This window comes from Natrix helvetica (genome assembly GCF_964273705.1).
Source record: "Natrix helvetica genome assembly, chromosome: 1".
Taxonomy (NCBI): domain Eukaryota; kingdom Metazoa; phylum Chordata; class Lepidosauria; order Squamata; family Natricidae; genus Natrix; species Natrix helvetica.
In genome coordinates, this window is record NC_138548.1 from 201,155,422 (window position 1) to 201,173,734 (window position 18,313).

At 41.4% G+C, this 18,313-nt stretch overlaps 1 protein-coding gene across 6 annotated transcripts in view; it reads left to right on the forward strand.

The window, feature by feature from the left end:
- RASAL3 (RAS protein activator like 3) overlaps nt 1-18,313 on the forward strand; it is a 53,874-nt gene that overhangs the window by 3,326 nt on the left and 32,235 nt on the right. For 3 of the 6 annotated variants that reach the window (XR_014176133.1, XM_081961758.1, XM_081961762.1), the window contains exons 2-4: nt 11,181-11,282; nt 11,780-12,129; nt 12,685-13,093. Coding sequence is in view for 5 of the 6 variants with exons in the window: in XM_081961758.1 (XP_081817884.1) it covers nt 12,685-13,093 (409 nt within the window). In the remaining variant the exon portion in view is untranslated. Of the gene's footprint in view, nt 1-11,180; nt 11,283-11,663; nt 12,130-12,321; nt 12,362-12,684; nt 13,094-18,313 lie in introns of those variants that run through there. The other 3 variants (XM_081961759.1, XM_081961761.1, XM_081961760.1) reach the window with 3 other exon arrangements.

Genomic DNA, 18,313 nt, shown 5'->3' on the forward strand with positions numbered 1-18,313 from the left:
CATTCCCACATGGTCACATGACTACCAAGCCATTCCCACAAAACAGGCCACACCTACAGAATAGGTTCTAAAAAATTTTGAAACCTACCACTGCCACATAGGTGGCTGCGTGCCACCTGTGGCATGTGTGCATCCTGGCCCCCAGGCATGTGAGGCAGAGACCCAACAACCAACCAGCCGGCAGGAGGCACATGCACATGTGCTAAACTATGGTGATGGCTCGTGTGCCCCCTATAGAAGGTGCTGCTGCCACTGTGGCACGTGTGCCATAGGTTCGCCATCACAGGCCTAGCGTTTATAAAATGGTTAATTCTGAAAAAGATTAAAATATTAAGAAGAAAAGCCAACAACTACATTCACAGAATACCCAATAAAATAAATTTTATCTGTGTCATGATTGGGACCTAGGATTTGAAGACACATGTGAGTTCCTTGTAAATGAAATTGTCAGGCGTTCTAAATACCATGCAGAATTAAATCATTGTCCAAGGCAAAGTTATCCTTAAAGATCCAATTTATTCATGCAGGCAAGTTAGCACGTCTATGGAATTCCAACTCTAATGTTCTTCCTGGAATTCCACCCAGTTGAAAGTTAATGATCTATCTCCACACCCACAAATCCATCACATGTTCCAATCATCATCTTCCACGCTGGCATCTACATCCCTCTGCTTCTGGTCAGGTGTCGAGGTGCGGAGACAAAAGATGACCTTGGCTTCTATAAAGAATGTCAACAATACATTCCACAATCCTACTCCTTTCTATTCCCCCCTCCCAACTACTACACTAATGAAACAGCATAGGAAATTAATAAAAAGTGTGGCAGGCCAAAGATCCTAAAAAGAACATAACTACAGGCCTAACAGGCGGCCTCTCCTCAGAAGAAAAACGTTTCCTGAAAAGAGAATAACATAAAAGTTAACATAACAAAATTAACCACCTCTTCTCCCCCCAGGCTTATTGGGAAACTTCTCATTGAATTGCTTTACTAACTTCTCCACTTTTAGGTTCCCACTTTTCACACAAGTAGCTATAGACCAAGGGTAACCCTTCCAATGCACTAAGTACTGTAAGCGACCCCTATTCAGCCTGGAGTCTACAATTTTTTCCACCTCAGATTGTGTTTCCCCTTCTATCACTACAGAGGGAGATTGAGCTTGGGTGGATGCTCTTCTGTTAGACCCAAGCTACAAGCTACAACGAAATTCTGGGTCAAATTTCCCTAGACTTCTGGGTAGACTGAGTTGAACTGTAACTGGGTTAACTACAGGCCTGACAGAAACTACTAATATATTAAGTAACATAATGTGTTCTGACCCCCCCTTCCTCCGTTGCCCACACAGCACACACACTCCGGAACAGTACAAGGGAACAAGGTTTATTACACCAACAGACAAGAGGTTTCGTGGCAGCAAGCCACCAAGACAGAACTCACAAAGACAGAACACACAAAAGCAGCAATCCAGCTTGCCAGGATCCCAGACTAGAGTTGCTGTCAAAAGTCCTTTGTTGATTGCTACGCAGAGCCTGTCCAGAGTCAACCCTTTTATAACCTAAAAAGGGCGTCTCCCAACAGCACCTGAGAGCTCTTTACTGCCTATAATTACGCCCACGCTCCTTGCGGGTGCGCCGGAAACGAGCATCTCGAAACGCCCTACTAAGTCCTGAGTCACTATCCTCTCCGCTGCTCCAAGGCAGGGCATCGGGAGTCCTCCTCCTCTCGCTCTCACCGCTGCTCCATGCCTCTGGCGCCACCTGGTGGCCGACCAGACTCTCGGATTCCTGCTCAGCCTCCGAATCCTGTCCAGGATCGCACATCTCCTCTGGAGCTGACTCGTATGGAGTATCACTCTCGGAGTCTGGTGACAGCGGCACCGGCTGGGCCACAACAATAATGTTATTATTATTAGATATTTATTCCACCTATTTATATATAATTCAAGATTATGAGCATATTTAATATTCCTATCTCCTATTTTTTCCCACAGCAACAACCCTGTGAAGTGAGCTGGGTTGAGAGTGACTGGCGCAAAGTAACTTCCTTGCCTAAGGCAGGCCTAGTTTCCTGGTTTGTAGGCTAGCACCTTAGCCATTATGAAAAACTGGTTCTTAAATTACATTTAATATAATTATGCCTATAATATAGGCATTTGAGGAATCAACCTGCCTTGGAGTTCTGTCTATAATGGGGTATTACTGGGAACATTGTTTGTTTGTTTGTTTGTTTTATTTTATTGGATTTATATGCCGCCCTTCTCCCAAAGGACACAGGGCGGCATACAACATTAAAAAACACACATCCCGAAAGTTAAAAAGAAATTAAATACATATCCAAAAAAAAAACCAAATCCAATTTATAGGTCAATACATTTAAAAAATGAGTTAAAATTAACAAGCTTGCTGGAAAAGCCAACTTTTAAGGGCGCGTCGGAAGGACATTTATATAATATTGTATTATATTGTAATTATTTATATGATATTGAAATAATTATAAATAATGGAATCTAATATTTTAATACAGTGCCTATATAAAATAAAATAAGCATAATCTTAATAAATATTAAAATATTTAAAACAATATTTAATTCAGTTAAATAAACATTAAGTGATGTTACACACTTAATTATGATTTTTATGTGGCTTCAGATTTTGAATTGCACAAAAGTCATTCCAGAAGTACATATTCCTTCTTGGAACTGCATATAATGGATATAAATTCCCAAGCTACAGGACATTTGCACTTTTGAAGCCCTGCCAAAAATTGTACCCTCGCTTCCAATTCATCACCATCCACCATTATTTCTTTTTTTAAATATTTTTTTTATTTTTAAACAAACATAAACAAACAAGACATTTAACATAAAAACAACTTCAATTGCGTACAGTGTGTTGATTGGTTACAAGGTTTTTGTGCGTCCATTCCACAGTCAACAGCTTACACTTTATCTAAAGTCACATGTCATCAATCAAATATATTTATATACATTATTATTATAGTACTTCATTTGTTTGATTATCACTATTGTTTCTTCATTTTAAACAAGGTATTCTAAATATAAATTGATTTATATTATAATAGTTCATTATATCATCTTCAATATATCCAATAGTAAACTATTTTTATATCCTATTTTAAGTCATTATATTATTTTAGTATTGCTAACATTCTCTAATAATTTCCAATTCCATGTTTTTTCCCATTATTAATATCATCAATCTAATATATGTATATACAATTATTATAATTATTAAACATTCATTGAGTATAGCTATTATTACATTCTTTTTATGTGAAGCATAACTAAATTTTAAGTAAATTTATATTATAGCGTTTCATTACATCGTCCTAAAATCATCCAATAATATTACATTTTTATATTCTACTCTATATAAAATTATTTATTTTTTATAAAAAGCTTTTCAGCCTCATCTCCATAGTCCCACTTGCAATTTTATATAAAATTTCATATTATCAATCTAGTATATATAAATGCATTATCATTGTTAATCATTTATTTGACTATAACTATTATTACTTTATCTTATACATAATATTCAAAGTTTATCTAAATTTAACTTGATTTTATTGTAACATTTCATTTCATCATCCTGTATCCTTCCAGTAGTAGTGCAGTCCAATATCTCTTGCCATTTGTAGAATCTGTATTCTAAGTGTTTTCTTGATAAGTCTTATGTGGACTTCTCTTATCAACTTGTTGTTCATTTCATATCTTATAGAGAGTTGAAACCCTCCATCTGTTCCTTCCATTATCTGGCCTTTGGTTATCACTGGTGCTTCTGCCAAAATTGCTCTCATTGTTTCTGCCAAATTTTCTCCCCTTTCTTCATCTATATTTTGAAATGTGGGATAGAGTTTGAGTTCATCGATCTCTCCTTTCAGTAATTCACACAGATCATTTCCTTCCACTCTCGGTTTGCTGTCAATGTCAACAATTTCCTTATCACTTTGTTCATATTTCTCTGCAGTTTTTTTTACCTCTGTCCTCAAATTTCATCACTGTTTTGTAAATATTCTCAACTCTTCCCTCCATTCTTTCTATTTTTTGTTCTATAATCTCAAATCTCTTATTAATTTTCTCTGTGCTTGTTAGAACTTTTTGAATTTCTACCATAATTATTTGCAATGTTAATTCCTTTTCTTCTTCATGTTGTACCATTTTTCCAGGTTGTAAGCACTGCCACTAAACCATCCAAGGCTTATTGTTAAATTTCAAACAAATTCACTATAATCTTTCAAGTCCAGGCTTTCTCTTTACTCCAGCCCAGCTACTGATAATACTCCAAAAGAGCACCTGTATAAACAAATCATGCTCTTCTCTCTGTTCCTTTTAGTAAACCAAGTAAAGGGCTTCGAGATATAAAATATAAATAAAATGTTCATAGGAACTAGTGTTTCCAAGCCTCCAGCCTCTAGGTGGCAGTGTTACTTCTTTTTCTCCTGCTTTTAGCTCTTTCTTTGTTCCAAGCTTCAGAGAAAAAAAAATTAAAAGGTAAAATCCACCCAAACGTTACCAAAAAGAAAGAGATTCTTGCTCCACAAATACAAAAAGTGAGGAAAAATAGAAGAAGAAGAAGGAAGAAAGAGACTAGTCCAATTTAAAAAGTAAGAAGCATTTGTAAGAATTCCATCCAAAAAAAGAAAATGAAGTTAAGGAAAAAAAGATAACACTCTAATTTTAATACAGGTTTAATCTGCCGCTTACTCTCTTCTGTCTTCAATTTTAATTTAGCTCTAAATCTGTTTGTGTTAGGGTTCTAAATACCATGCAGAAATAAATCATTGTCCAAGGCAAAACATCCTTTAAGGTGCAATTTATTCCGCAGGCATGTTAGTACTGCTATGGAAATTTCAACTCTGGAAGTACATGCTCTGGGTTCACCCAGTTAAAGTTCATGATCTCTCCCCACACCCACAAATCCATCACATGTTCCAATCATCATCTTCCACGCTGGCATGTACACCCATCTTCTTCCGGCCAGGTGTCGAGGTGCTGAGACAAAAGATGACCTTGGCTTCTACAAAAGAATGTCAACAATCCATTCTACAATCCTACTCCTTTCTATTCCCCCCTCCCAACTACTACACTATTGAAACAGCATAGAAAATTCTAAGAAAGTGTGGCAGGCCAAAGATCCAAAAAAGAATATAATTACAGGCCTGACAGTTTGGGTGTTCTCTTCTCCAATAGTAAAATTTATCTCACCAATTTTGACACACTCTCTCTCCTGCGCTGGTTCCATTTCAGGGGTCTGTCCCAACCTTGTGCAGCTTCAATGGCTGCTTTTCTTGTAGCTGGAGGAAAGAGTTTCTCCTGGATCAATCAGGGGCTTTGCGATGTCCCTGAGATCAGCAGGACGTGCCCTTCTCTATCACCGTCTCTTTGGGGCGGTTTAAGTCCAAAAGGATCATCCAGCAGCAGAGATATCAACAGCAATCCTGGAGCCCCAAGACTGCATGTCATGTAGCAACATCAGCCCTGCCTCCCCGCCATCCACCATTATTTCTATCTAAATTGTACTGGTTATGAAGTTATTATATATATGAAGGGATTAAATCTTTATATCAAACTCCTTGTGACTTATGGACAGATCCATATTGTCTCCATAACAACAAAATTGAAATGATTTGCCACTGCTTTTTCTAGGATTCTAGGATTTTTTCTCTCAATCTGGTTTGCAGCCCTGGAATCTTCTTGTGGTCTCCCATCCAACCACTAAAGAGATCTGACAAGCTTTTCAAGGTCAATCAAGACAAAATTATTAGTGCTGCCTAGCAGAGCCACAGGATTATAGACCCTCTGCCCAGATCCCTGGCAAAGGCACATGGTAATAAATTCTCTTTTGTTCCCAGAGCAATCTAATAAGGCTGCTCTTTCCTGAGTAGCCACAGATGTGTGTGTATTGTTTTGAAGCCATTTCCAAATATTCAATCAAACTTTTCAACAGCCAGTTTATTAAGTCCAAAAAAATCCACCTATTCCCCCCGATTTGTTAACTAATACTGTTTTCTTTGATCTTAAGCTCTTGAGTCTTTTAACAACATTAGCAGGCACTTAACAAGTGCTGTCCTTTTTAAGTTTCACTTTCATCACACCCTTTGTTATTTACACTGTTCTAGCAGCTTATACTCTGTCACGGGGCTGGCGTTCCCTAGGGAGCGTCCTCCAACGCCGACGGTGCTACTGGAAGCCTCAATGTGTGTGTATTGTGTGTATGAATGAATGTGGTCCTATGAATGTATGTGACTCCAGCTCATTATAGTACTTGCTACACCTCATCCTGCGATCCAGACAAAACCTGTTTCCCCCCATTAATATGTTCTTTCAACATATAAATAACAAGAAAAAAGTCAAGGATACAGAAGGTCCACTAAAGAGAGATGGCAAGAAAGTAACAGACAGTAGGGAAAAAGCAGAGCTGCTTAACTCATTCTTCACACCAGTCTTCACACAAAAATAAATTATAGTCCAACATACATTTAGACAGGAAAAATCAAAGGTATAAGTACAGATTAAGATGGACCTGGCTCAAAAACAGTAACTGTGAGAGGGACCTTGGAGTCCTAGTGGATGATCTCTTGAATATAAGCCAGTGGTGTGCAGCAACCACCAAAAAAGCTAATGCAATCCTGGGCTGTATAAACACAGGCATAGAATCAAGATCACGTGAAGTATTAGTACCGCTTTATAAAACCCTGGTAAGATCACACCTGGAATATTGCAACCAATTTTGGTCACCATACTACAAAAAAGATGTTGAGTGTTCTGTAGGGAGAACGAGACAGACAAGAACTGAGGCAAGGCAGGTTGAAGCTAACACAACCTTTATTAACAGTATAACACGGCAAAATGTATGGCAAACCTCGACCCAGCAAACAGCAGCATTTGACAGCTGATAGCCCTTTTTATACTAGAGCTGTCAGACGCTGAACCAATAGAATGGCTGCATTCTCCCGCCAGCTGGCTGCTCGCGTCTCAACCAATCAAGAACCGGGAATGATAGTAAAAGGTGTTGTAGCCTTGAAGACTTAACACCTCTCTCCTCCCAGTTAGCCCATGCATAGCACATGCATCGGCTCTGCCCAGATCGCCTTAGTTCAGGGGCGGTGGCCAAAGGAGGAGCCGCTGGTGGAGATCCTGTGGAACATCAGGAGACTGCGCAGCTGAGTCGGCAGGAAACCTGACCGCCGCGGGACTGATCGGATTCTCAGGTAAGCCTGGTGACAAGAACTCATCGGTGGGGAGTGTTGCATGCAGCTCTGTGTGCTGGAGCAGCCTCTATCGATATTAGTTCCCCGGGGCAGGATTGGGCCTGCACTGGGTGTTGGTCTGCTGCACTGGTGGCTCGCTGTCTGAGCCGGTTGATGTGTCGGCATCACATTCACCTGTCACTTAGCTGGACCTTATAAGAGAAGGGTCCATTTAGATGCGTGATCTGTCCGGGAAGCCACCTTGGTTTGGCCCCATAGTTTTGGGCGTAGACTGGGTCTCCCACATTAAAGGCCCATGTGGAGTTGCCTGCAAGGGGGCTTTTCTCTGCTGCATAACTGGGGTGTAGCCGGTCCAGGGTTGTCCGGAGCCGACGACCCATAAGCCGTTCTGTGGGATTTTGCTTGGTGATTGGGCACGGGGTTGTATGCTGTGCCAGGAGGTATTGGGACAGTTTGTCATGCCAATTCCCTGGCCCCAGGTGGCCCAATGCCTCCTTAGCCGACCGGATGGTTCGTTCTGCCAGGCCATTTCCGATCGGGTGGAACGGGCCCGTCGGGGCGTGCCGTATGCCATGCTGGCCTAAAAACATCTGGAAGGGTGCCAACATGAACTGGGGCCCATTGTCAGTCACCACCACATCAGGCAACCCATGGGTCATGATAGCCTCCCCAGCACCCTAATTACAGCCTCCAAAGTGGTGGATGGCATGAGTGCCAGCTCCACCCACTTCGAGTAGGCATCTACGAGGACCAAGAAGTTCTGCCCTAAGAACGGGCCGGCAAAATCCAAATGGACTCGTGCCCATGGAGCCTGGGGCATGTCCCATTCCCTGATGGGCACAGAAGGGGTAGCCGGTCTAGATTGCTAGCACTGTTGGCAGGTGGCTACCCAGTTTTCTATTTCCTGGTCAATCTTGGGCCACCACACATAGCTTTGGCCCAAAGCCTTCATGCGCACAATGCCCGGGTGAGCAGTGTGCAGGCAACTTAAAATTGGCGACCTAAGCTTTGGGGGAGCTACCACCCTATTGCCCCATAACATGCACCTGTTAAGGATGGACAGCTCATGCTGCCGTATCTAATAGGGGTGAATATATAATATATATAATATATAAATATATAAATATATAATATATAAATATATAAATATATAATATATAAATATATAAATATAATATATATAATATATATAATATATAATATATAAATATATATAAATGAATATATATGAATATGGGTGAAACCCAGGATCTACTGGCCCCTGTGGCCACCCCCTGCGCACCCACTCCAAAACTTGGGCTAATATGGGGTCTGTGGCAAGCGGCTACTGGTGGCTGGGGGTGGGGCTAGCCAGAGGTCATTACTAGTTCAGTGAACCAGGTCAAATTTTCCCTATCGGTTCGCCCGAACTGTTGCGAACAGGCTGAATACCACCTCTGGAGTGTGGCAAGGAGATGCCAGGCGAGGAGAGGTGCTCTTGATGTCAGTGATGTCAGCCATGCCCACCCAGTCACATGCCCACCCAGCCACCCCTACTCAGTTGGTCTTTAGAGCAGAGAACTGGTTGTTAAATTATTTGAATCTCACTACTGGAGAACAGCTTGCCTGCAGAAATCGTGAGAACTCCATCACTGGATGTTTTTAAGAAAGTCTAGACCAGGGGTGTCAAACTCGCATTATCATGGCAGTGTCACATAATGTATCAGGACTTTCCCCCCCTTTGCTAAACAGGGCATGGGCATAGCCAGCGCTTGTAGGCCACAAGTTTAACAGCTCTGGCCTAGACAGTCACTTATCTGAAATGGTATAGGTCAGCGATGGCAAACCTTTTTTCGCTTGCGTGCCATAAGTGGGGGAGCACAGGGGGGTCGTGTGCAGGTGTGTCACACCCATAATGCAATGCGCGACCACCCCCAGTGTGCATGCGCGCACTACAGGCATGACTCCCCCATTTTTGCATGCTTTTTTTGCCCTCCCCAGGTTCCAGAGGCTTTATAGGAGGATGGGGAGGGTGAAAAAAGTCACTTCCGGTTTGCTCAGAGGGTTGTTTTAAGCGCTCCAAAGGCTTCAGGGACCTTCACGAGGCTTCCCTGAAGCCTTCGGAGCGCTCAAAACCACCCTCCGAGCAAACCGGAAGTCCGTTCCCAAACTTCCGGTTTGTCCGAAGGGCTGTTTTTTTTGCGCTCTGGAGGCTTCAGGGAAGCTCATGAAGCCTCCGGAGGGCCTCTGGGGGAGGGGGAGGGGGCTCTTTTCACCCTCCCCAGCCTCCTATAAAGCCTCTGGAGCCTGGGGAGGGCGAAAAATGGCTTTTAAAAAGGGTGAACTCAGCCTCGCATGCCCTGACAAATGGCTCCGCGTGCCAACTGTGGCACACGTGCCATAGGTTCGCCATCACTGGTATAGGCTCTCCTGTTTGAGCAGGAGGCTGGACTAGAATACTTCCAAGGTCCCTTCCAGCTCATCATATTCTATTCTCTAGTTTTTCCCTCCTGCCTCCCTCATGTAGGGCAACCAGCGCAACATGTCTTATTAACTCTTTGCTCAGATATTTTTATTTTATTTTAAGCTTATTTCAAGTATACCAGTTCAGAAATTAAAATGAATTTGCTTCTGTTACCAGGATACTCGGGGCCTTTGATTTTAGGAATAAACGTATTTTTGTTGTAGTTGTTGAAGAGTTTTAAAGTCAAAATAATAAAAGTCACAGTTGGTTGTTTCCTGGCCATAGAACACATAAAATGTTATTTGGAAATAAGAAAGGATGCTATGGTGTGAATAAGCATCCACCTCTTGCAAGGCTGTTTTGTATTGTTAACATCTCCCATGGTTCTCTGGGATTCAGGATTGTGGAATGTTAGGCATTTCTCTAGAAGCCCTTCCTAGCAACACGTCTGATGGGATTACTGATTAAGGCCAGTTTATGAATCTCCTGCTCTTGATACCAGGTCATCTTCACCCACTTTTGCCGCCAAGGTACTCATAAGTTATTTGAAAGTGCCATCGTCTTCACTGGGTGGAAACTAATCAAGGAGAGAAGCAACTTAGAACTGAGGAGAAATTTCCTGACAGTGAGAACAATTAATCAGTGGAACAGAAGTTGCCTCCAGAAATTGTGAATGCCCCAACACTGGAAGTCTTTAAGAAGATGTTGGATAGCTATTTGTCTGAAATGGTATAGGGTTTCCTGCCTAGGCAGGAGGCTGGACTAGAAGACCTCCAAGGTCCCTTCCAACTCTACTATTGTATTGTATTGTACTTCTGCTACCTTCAAAATGCTGAGAATAAGAGAGATCATTAATCTCACAAACACCAAAATTCTCCCCTCCCACAATCATATACAAAAGAGAAACAAAAGAAAAGAAATAAGACATCTGAACGGATTGCCATGTTGTCCTAGTCCTCTGCAAAAGAGAAGATTTTGGCCTTTCTGGGTTGTTTGAATGATAGACGCAATTATGTGAGGCTGTCAAACCAGCCCTCCCCTTCCATTCTCAGTCAAAATAGCTGAAGCTGAGAAGTTGCGAGGAGGGTGAGGTTAGAGTTCCTTTTAATGGAGAAATGACACACACACACACACCAACTCCCATTGAAAACCAGCCTCAGGGAGTTCTCCTTGCACAGCTGCTGAACTGCCCTAAAGAGGACAGAATGGGGCCCAGCTATAGAGCTGATCCAGGACCAGGCCAAACCCTTGTGTGGCATTCTTAAGTGCAATATGGCAAATTGGCTCAACTAATTTTGACACAGTAGATCTACTCTGAATGGGGCTGTTAAGGGAGTTGTCATGGAAGGAAGAATGGGTGGGAAACATGTCATCTGCTTTTGGATGGCAGCAGAGCTCAACTAGGTGAGCAGTCTGAATTAAGTGCAGCTTCAGCCACCCACACAGCCCAAGGCAGCCTTGGGTTTATTCAAACAAGAATGATGTGAGATTATTATCATGTCACAGATCACATGGGGATTTGCAGAGCTGAGGGAGCAGCAGAGGAAACCAGTCAAGTCAGAAAGATGATGAAGGAAGGCTAAAGACAAAGGGCAGCTAGAAGAGAAGGTAATTAAGGAAAAGGGGTTGTGGGGAAGAATCTGGGTCCTGGGTAAAAACTAAGCAATGAAATACTAAAAACAAAGAATATTTCCATACTCTTTCTGATAATTACACAGGGCATGGCAATGGTGATGGTGGTGGTGGTGGAGTTGGGAAATGAGCATGTGGGTACAAAGGGGGTGGTGGGGTTAAGCATGAGCCCAAGGGGGAAATTCTTAGCTTCATTGCTGTCATGCACCTTGTCTATCTTTGTGTTATCAGAATCTATGTTCATTTTTGCACATAATCTACTGCTGGGGCTGCAAGATACTTTCCATTCCTCTCTATTCACCAAGGTCCAGCAGCTCCCTGCTTTATCAAGAGGCAAAAGATCAGTCTAAGAATCCCTACATAAAGATGCTCTAGATAAATCTATTCTGCAGGCATACATAATCTCCCTTTCTTTGTTCAAAACCCGTTTCATAGAAAACATGATCTCATTCTCTTTCTTCTCTAAAATTTAGCTCTACCAAGGCTGGACTACTCTGCAATACAACCTAGAGATGTGGAATGAGCTATTTAGCAGAAAGCCATCACTTCCTTAGTCAGAAGAGCAGGAAATGAAACGTTGCGACCCACAACTTCTCTCTCCCCAGCATTCCCCTTCTGAGCAGCTTGCATTTTTCAAGGAGGTTGGGCCATGTGATTTCACAGCATGCAAGGCTCATGTTCATACAGGTTCTATGGGTCGGGGAAGAGCCGGTTGATCAAGATGCAAGCATTGCCATGCTTCACCGATCATTTTTAGAGTTAGGCCATGGACTCCACAGGGATGTCAACAAGGGCAGGCTGAGTTTTCTTGGGATGATCTCAAGTAAGTGGACTTCAAGGCTGTCTCACATCAAGGGTGTGCAAGACATGCCTGCAAGGTATAACAGGCAGTTCCACAGTGCATGCTCGTTTATCACAGGAAGTGTCAGAGTCGGCAAACAGCAACACAGGATGTGGTGAAGCTGCCAGTGTATTTTTATTTCCTGCCATGGCAGCACAAAAGTCTTCTTTGGAAAATGTAAGCAGTAGCAAACCTGCACTTCAGAGTGAGAAGGGTAGAGTGGCACCGTGCTCACCTTAGCAAGGACTATTCATTGACAGTAACTCCATTTTTTTAAGGGCTTGAAATGGAAAGTAACTGAACCTTTCCATTGTCTATGCAGACTGGTATCTGTTGCTTGTGACTGCTCAGGGTGGGGGTGGGGGTGGGGGATCCAGACTACATGTCTTTGGAGAAATGGCCAAGTCAGAAGAGATAATTTTGGTTTAGAAATATGAATGTAGGGCTACCTTGACTATGGTATGCTTGGCAATGGAGGTTCTAGTGCTGTTACTTTTGTGAAATGGCTCTTCTTTCCTTTTTTTTTTGATTTGACAGATGGCAGCTCAGCCTGAAACAGAGGACTCAACTTTACTTAAGGCCTACCTATGGCAGACAGTAATGCCAATTGGGGAGAAGGTGCCAGAATTGGGACCTATTCACTATGGATCAGAAAGCAGCAGGTGCAAGCGCAAGATACAGAAATGGAAGCGAGTACAAAGCCAGCCTGAGAGTGAAGTTCCTGAGCCTGGACACAATGATCTCCCGCCATTGGTTTCCCAAGATAGCAGAGCGGCCACCAAGAGATCTATCTTCCAGAGGGCTATCTCTCTGCCAGGCAGGATGAGCAAGACCCAAGAGAGAAGCAGCAAGCTCAGTGTGAGGAAGTACCTGCGTTCCATGTCTCATTGGAAGAACCAAGAGGCCCCCTCCCAAACAGTGAGGGAGACCAAGGAAACAAGCAAAGGTAAGGGAGGCTACATTATCCTGCCAATTACGATCCAGCGGGTGTAGAGGAATAGTTAGTAGAATTAGGCCATGGTCCAAGACCAGATATACACTTTCTGCTTTCCTCATCACCAATACCTATCAGCCACCATTTTCTGACTGCAGGAAAAGACAGCAATGTTTTCTGTTCATTGCCATCTTCTGTAAATGCGCTCCCCATCTGTTCTCTGAAGCTCAGCTTTGAAAGTTCTGTTTTCTGTCCTAAGCATCTTAAACAGTTGGTTCCCCATGCTTCATTGCAATCTAGTGACATCCCCAACTCCAATTAGCTACAGTGCCTGGCATACTTCCCCACTGCAGTGGCTGGTTGCTCCTTTATATGGTTATTTCATGCTGACCTGCTGGGTTGCAATATTCTCAGCTGGTCAGAAGCTTCCTCCCCCCCCCCTTCAATGGCTTGTAAAGAAGCTGTTGAGTGAGAGAAAGAGGGTGAAGACAGTCCCTCCATAGTAGTTCACAGAATATGTGGTAGATGCACAATCTGGCAAGGTTCTATGTATAGGTGTGGAAACAATAAATAACTCAGCCTGGGAGAATTCCCACATGTCATTCTTAGATTTTTGGCCTGGCATCATGTATGCAAACATCTTGGAAAACAAAGGAAAAGAACAAGGACTAGTGAGAAGTGTTATAATCTTTAAAAAGAAAGGGTAGGTTGCCTATACAGAGGCCAGCCACTGAGGCTTATCTTTCCTGCACTGAAGAGCAAGAAGCAGGGGAACAATTAGTCAGGTGTTGTGGCAGCCACGGTCTGGACTGCACAGCGACCTGGACAGAAATTTGTTAAGCCAATTGCAGCACCCCTGAAGCAGCCCAGAGTACAAGTACCTGGCATTTAGAATTACCCTACATTTCCCCCACATATGCTCCATCCTATCTGGTGCCGCTGCCCCTTTATCTATATCGATAGGGCTCATTCTGTGTTTTTTATCCAAAATTCATGCAGGCATGCCTGATGCAATTTCTAGAACAGAAAAAAAAAGTAGTGGTGATGGTGGCCTTCTCCACTGGGTTACAGATAGAGTAAGGAGTTCGTGCTCCTGAATTGATATGCTGAAGCCATGCCACAGGATTTGGATTGCTTGAGCTAAATTGGCACACTCCTGGCCTGTTGAAACTTGAGTTAGTTATTGTATGTGGGATCTCCTTTCATAATCCTCCATCCAATTCTTAGGGGATTGTCGTTGTTGTTGTTATTATATACTTTATTCATTAAAAAAAAGTCAACTGAACATTCAAAAATTCATCACAAATACCATTGACTGGTGCTCATGGTTAATATGGGTTGCTGCCAGCATCCTAGGTATCAAACAAGTATCATTTTAAAATATATGATGTTCCTAGTAGTGCAGTTTTTTTGCAGTTCCGCTGGTGTTATTGCAGGAAGCTGCAATTTCTTTATGTGTTTTGTAAAATTCTTGGACATGGCACCAAGTGCCCCAATGACAATGGTTATCACTGTTTATTGTTTATTATTATTATTTCTTTTATTCATTAAACATGAAACTCAGCCAACTGAACATTCAAAAATGCCTCACAAATACCACTGATTGGTGCTAAAGGTTGATATGGGTTACTGCCAGCATCCTAGGTATCAACTAAGTATCTTCTTAAAATATGTTCCGAGAAGTGCAGTTTTTTGCAGTTCTGCTGGTGTTATTGCAGAAAGCTGCAATTTCTTGATTTATCTTATAAAATTCTTGGACATGGTACCAAGTGCCCCAATGACAATGGGTATCATTGTTACGTGTTAACTGTACGCTTCGGCCTTCGACAACCGTGATATTTGGCGTGTTGTGTTCCAAATGATGATCTGTCTGTATTTGAAAGTCCCACAAGATCTTCACCTTCTCATTTTCGGTAACTTTTTCCACTTTGTGCTCCCATGACTTTTTGGAAGTTGTATTTTTTACATAATGACCAATGGATTAATTTAGCAACTCGGTCGTGTCTAGTTTTTTAATCAGTTTGTGCAATTTTGCTGCATCCACATATTAAATGTTGCAACTTTGTTGTTCCAAAGCCAGCAGTTTGAGTTGTCAGTGGATTTTGGTATCTTTGCTTTCATTAGTTTGTAGTGCTTGTTCTTGAGCAGCCAGTATTAAACCTTCCTTTTCTTTCTTGATAGTTCCCATTTTAAGCCATGTCCATGTCAAGTTGTAATCACATTTTCCTTCAATATTTTTCAAGTGCTGTCCATACAAAGCTTTGGTTTTCCATCTATTTAATCTGTCATCCAGCTGTTTTTCCTTATATTCTGCCTTTGTTTCTGTTGTTTTTATGCTGTTCTCCGTTTTCACAGCCTGCAATAATTTTTCTGTACTTTGGTTCACATAATCATTCAAACTTTGTTTTTCTTCTTCTACAGTTTGATGGATTTGCAATAGACCCTTGCCCCTTATTTTTCTTGGCAGGTACAACCTATCAATGTCACTTTGTGGATGTAAAGCATGGTACATATTCAAAAGTTTGCATGTTTTCCGGTCCAAATTTTCCAGTTCAGCCAAAGTCCAGTTGATGATTCCAGCTGAGTAGCGTATTACATGTATTATTATTATTATTATTATTATTATTATTATTATTATTATTATTATTATTATTATTATTATTATTATTATTATTATTATTTAAAAAAATTACATGTCATACGCTACTCAGCTGGAATCATTAACTGGACTTATTATTATTATTTCTCTTCTGTCCAGGAATTTGCCTCTCTTTGACCATTTTAGAGAATAATAATGCTTGCCTTTAGCCACAGTTTGGAAAGTATTGTGCAATAAAATACTTAATTGTTTTTAAGCTTTTGTGCAAAAGGAAGTGTTATTGTTACTAAGTAAGTACCGTAGCAAAGTTCTCGGCAAGTGGAGAGAAACCACACTTATACTTTGTCTACATTGTACTGGCTTTCGAGTTTTGTGAAAATGGAGTGTCAGGAGATCTCATTGATATGACTCAGTTTCGATTTCTGGTTGAGCTTAACATGAGTCACAATAAAATGTGTCCTAATAAAATGATCAGTAGAAGATCTATCTATCTATCTATCTATCTATCTGTCTGTCTGTCTGTCTGTCTGTCTGTCTGTCTGTCCGTCCGTCCGTCCGTCCGTCCGTCCGTCCGTCCGTCCATCCATCCATCCATCCATCCATCCATCCATCCATCCATCCATCCATCTATCTATCTATCTATCTATCTATCTATCTATCTATCTATCTATCTTCCCCCTCCCTCCTCTCTCTCTCTCTCTCTCTCTCTCTCTCTCTCTCTCTTTTCTTTCTTTCTTTTTGTCAGAAGGATTTTTTTTCTGTGACAATCTGTGAACCTGCTTGTGATGGGCATCCTTGCCTGCCTGCTTCCAAGACAGCAATCCTTTTGTGAAAACGTGACAGCTGGGTGTGACAATGGGATATGAACATGGACATCAGGCTCTGTGTATTGTTAAGATGAAGCCAAGTTTCATTGCAGTGTGCTTTAGAGTACATTGCTGATCTCTAGGACTTTCCTTTTAAATCTTGGGGTGCTTATGTTACATTGTGGGTACAAATTGAACAAAATGGTAATTGTTGGCAACTATTTCTAAGAAAACTAAGCTTCTTTCTTTTCTTTCTTTTTTTTTTAAAAAAATACCTGTCTAAAAATCATTCCCTAAAACTTTCTCCCTGTCCATTTCTTCACAAGGCCTCAGTCTGCCACCCCCTCCCTTTGCAATACACTTAACCGCTGGAAATCCATTGAACATGCAAGGACTTGTTTGTCCTAATCTCATCCCATCCACAAGCTTTTCTTAATTTGGTTTTTCTTAATAACTTTTTGCAGTCTAATAGTGAGCATTATTATTTAACAGACACTTTAATTGGCTAAAAATAAAAATAAATTTAAAAATAGAAAAAAAATATCCTGCCAACTGTGATATAGCCCTCAAGCCAATAAGTTGCAATAGAAATTCAGCTTCAAAGATTCTTCAAATGCATATCTTTCTACTATGGGAAGCGCCCCCCCCCCCCGAAGAATGAAATATTTTGAGGAATATTAAAAAATATATTATATTTCCCCAAAGGGAGAAATTGAGAAACATGTTTTTAGAGACAGAAAGCAGCCCCCACTTTTCTTAATAGCCCACAGCAGATGTCAGTGCTTAAGAAATAAAGAGTTTATTGAAAGAAGAAGCCAACTATCTAGATGGCTCTATTCATAAGCAAAGCAATACTCCAGAGGGAAATCCATTCAAGACAGGATATTTTGAAACTGCTTGCAGCAGTTTGACAGCTAACAATAGCAGAATGATAAGATTAGAAAACAGCCCTTCACCCAAGATCCAACAGAGGCCAAAAGCCAATTAGTCACAGTAGGCATTTCTCAACACCCTTTCAGAACACAAGCCCCTTCATTGCAGCCCAAACTTCAAAGTCCCAGAAACCTGGGAGCTGAGATAAACAATAAGCCAGAGGTTGACCAGATTAGCTCAGACAAACACCTAGAATTTGCATTTTCTCTTTTGCCTATAGAGTCAGCTATGACCCCTACATAACCCCTGCATGACCCCATAGGAATCTGACAACCGCCAATAGAATATTAAAGAACATGTTCTTGCACAGGAACAGGAAGCTCAGATACAAAGCCCAAAGAAGGTATAAAACCTAGCCACTCTCAACTCCATTGTATCAGCCGCCCAGAATCACATGTAGTTCTGCTTCATCAATAGACCATCTTTCCAATCAGCCTCCATGTTTCCAGTGTCTTTCTCCCAGCTTGGAACTGAACCAAACGGATATTTCTTCCAACATCACTAAAAAGATATTACTGTTTTTATAATGAAATCATTGGAAGTCCCCTTATTCTAATTAATTTGTACCACAAAATAAACACATGCATACATGTTCATGACCTAGATTACTTATCCCCTAATCAGCAGTTCGTCATTCACTGGGGATTATGAGATATTGAAGGAAAAGATGCCAGAAAATAGTGTAGGGAAGCGGGAATGGAGATTATATTCATTATTTGTAGATCATATTTCTTTCCCAGATTACCCAAACTTCCATGGGCAATTTCCTGCTGCATGGGAAAATGTTTGTACTGCAAACTTTTAATAAAGACTGTTGCCATATCCTCCATTTCTGATATCAATTATTTTGCTAGAATTTTTTAAAAACATATTTGCATTTTTGGGATATATGTC